The sequence below is a fragment of the Microtus ochrogaster genome, linkage group LG4 (assembly GCF_000317375.1).
Source record: "Microtus ochrogaster isolate Prairie Vole_2 linkage group LG4, MicOch1.0, whole genome shotgun sequence".
Classification (NCBI taxonomy): domain Eukaryota; kingdom Metazoa; phylum Chordata; class Mammalia; order Rodentia; family Cricetidae; genus Microtus; species Microtus ochrogaster.
The window spans coordinates 18,221,749-18,223,432 of NC_022030.1; the positions used below are offsets into that span (position 1 = coordinate 18,221,749).

General features: G+C 59.3%; 1 protein-coding gene across 1 annotated transcript; it reads left to right on the top strand.

Moving 5' to 3' along the window:
- Positions 1-428: 428 nt before the first annotated feature.
- Inafm1 (InaF motif containing 1) lies at positions 429-1,035 on the top strand. Its single transcript, XM_005361057.2, has one exon. It carries the CDS (start codon positions 481-483, stop codon positions 868-870), a length of 390 nt encoding a protein of 129 aa, XP_005361114.1. The 5' UTR covers positions 429-480; the 3' UTR covers positions 871-1,035.
- Positions 1,036-1,684: the final 649 nt, after the last annotated feature.

Sequence of the window (1,684 nt, forward strand, 5' to 3'; positions counted from 1 at the left end):
CAATTCTGTATTCTGTCAATTATGTTTTAAATAACCACTGACTGGCCAGTAGCCAGGTAGGAAGTTTGGGACCAGCCTGGTCTAGAGCTAGTTCCAGGACAGGCTCCAAAAAGCTACAGAAAAACCCTGTCTCAAAAACCAAAAAAAAAAAAAAGGGGGGGGAGGGTTCCGACGAGCTGGGAGGAGCCCAGAGTGGGGAACAGGAGTCTCGGGGCGCTTGGAGAATAAGTAGGTGTGGCTGCGAGGGGTGTGGCTAAGATCTTTTCTTGATAGTGGTTGGCCAGAGGTGGTAGGGGCGTGTCTAGGGTGTGGCCAGACTTGGTGGGGGGCCGGGGTGATTTAGAGCAGGTGGGAAGCTCTTATGGGGGTGTGGTCCCAGGAAGGGCGTGGTTTGCGTGATGTGGTCTAAGGCGGGGCCTGGACCTCCGTGGGGCGGTACGGGGTGGGGGCGGGGCTAGTGCGGGTGGAGTGGGCAGCGAGATGCGGGGCTCGAGCTGTGTGGGCGGTGGTGGCGAGAGCCCGGGTAGCGCCGGGCTGAGCGAGGCTCCCCGTGGCCGATGGCTGCGCCTTGCTCCGGTCTGCGCCTACTTCCTGTGTGTGTCCTTGGCCGCCGTGCTGCTGGCGGTGTACTACGGGCTTATCTGGGTACCCACGCGGCCGTCCGCAGGCCCGGCCGACCCCCTGCCCAGTGCGCCTGCTGCTCCTTGTGCCCGTGCAGCGCCACCCGCCCCACCTCCTGCCGCCTCCTGCTTGCTCGGAGCCTCCGGCGGGCCAAGACTGCAGCCGCCGGGACTGCCACGGAGCCGCCGCCACAGCCGCCGCCCAGCTCCTGGAGCGACGTCCGAGACCGTGCACCGAGCGCCGGGATAGCCTGGCCCGCCCCCACCGCGGCCTTCTCCATCTCCCTCTGTACCACTGGGCCTCGCCTGCGGCCTCATCTCCCCTGGCCGTGGTCCTGATCCAGACCGACTTTCACCCACCACGTTCCTCCCTGGGACTCAGCGTTCATCTGCAATAAACTCCAGCCTCAGCTGAGCTTCCCTGGTCTGTGGTCGTCTGCAGCGCACGCTGTTCCCCCCTCGAACCCTGTAGTGTCGCAGCCTTAGAGGCTTTACTCTTCATTGCTAACATGTAAATTTTGGGTTGAATTGGGGGGGAAAGCGGCTTGCCAGTTTCAGGGCTGTTGAAGGTCAGATACTGTGAAGGCCTTATCAGTTTTCGGTGTGTCAAGGACCGGGGCCCTTGTGTCGGAGGAGACAATCATGGGAACTGCTGTTGGTATAGTTTGCAGTGGCAGGAATAGAGGCTATCGCTTGTGCTCTTAGGCCCTGGCCAGTGATGCTGTAGCTTTTTTCCTGGAGTCAGAGAGATGAACCCGGGTTTGGGCGGTGACAGTATACATTTGCTGCTTTGGGAAGTGTAGAGTATATAACTGAACCAAAAAAATGAGGTGGGTATAGCCTCTGGGCTACACTGCTGCTGGTGCCTTGACTGAGAAGCTAGTATAGCTTCTGATAAAGAAGTCAGGCGATTGAGTCCATTTTCCCTTACCTGTTACTGCAGCCTGGTCTCAGGCAGGCTGGGATACCCTGCTGCAAGAAGGGGTTTTCCTGTATGACCTTCTTTCCCCTTGAGCTGGACAGCATCCCAGGAACTGAGCCTTGTGTCAGCTGGGAGCATGTCA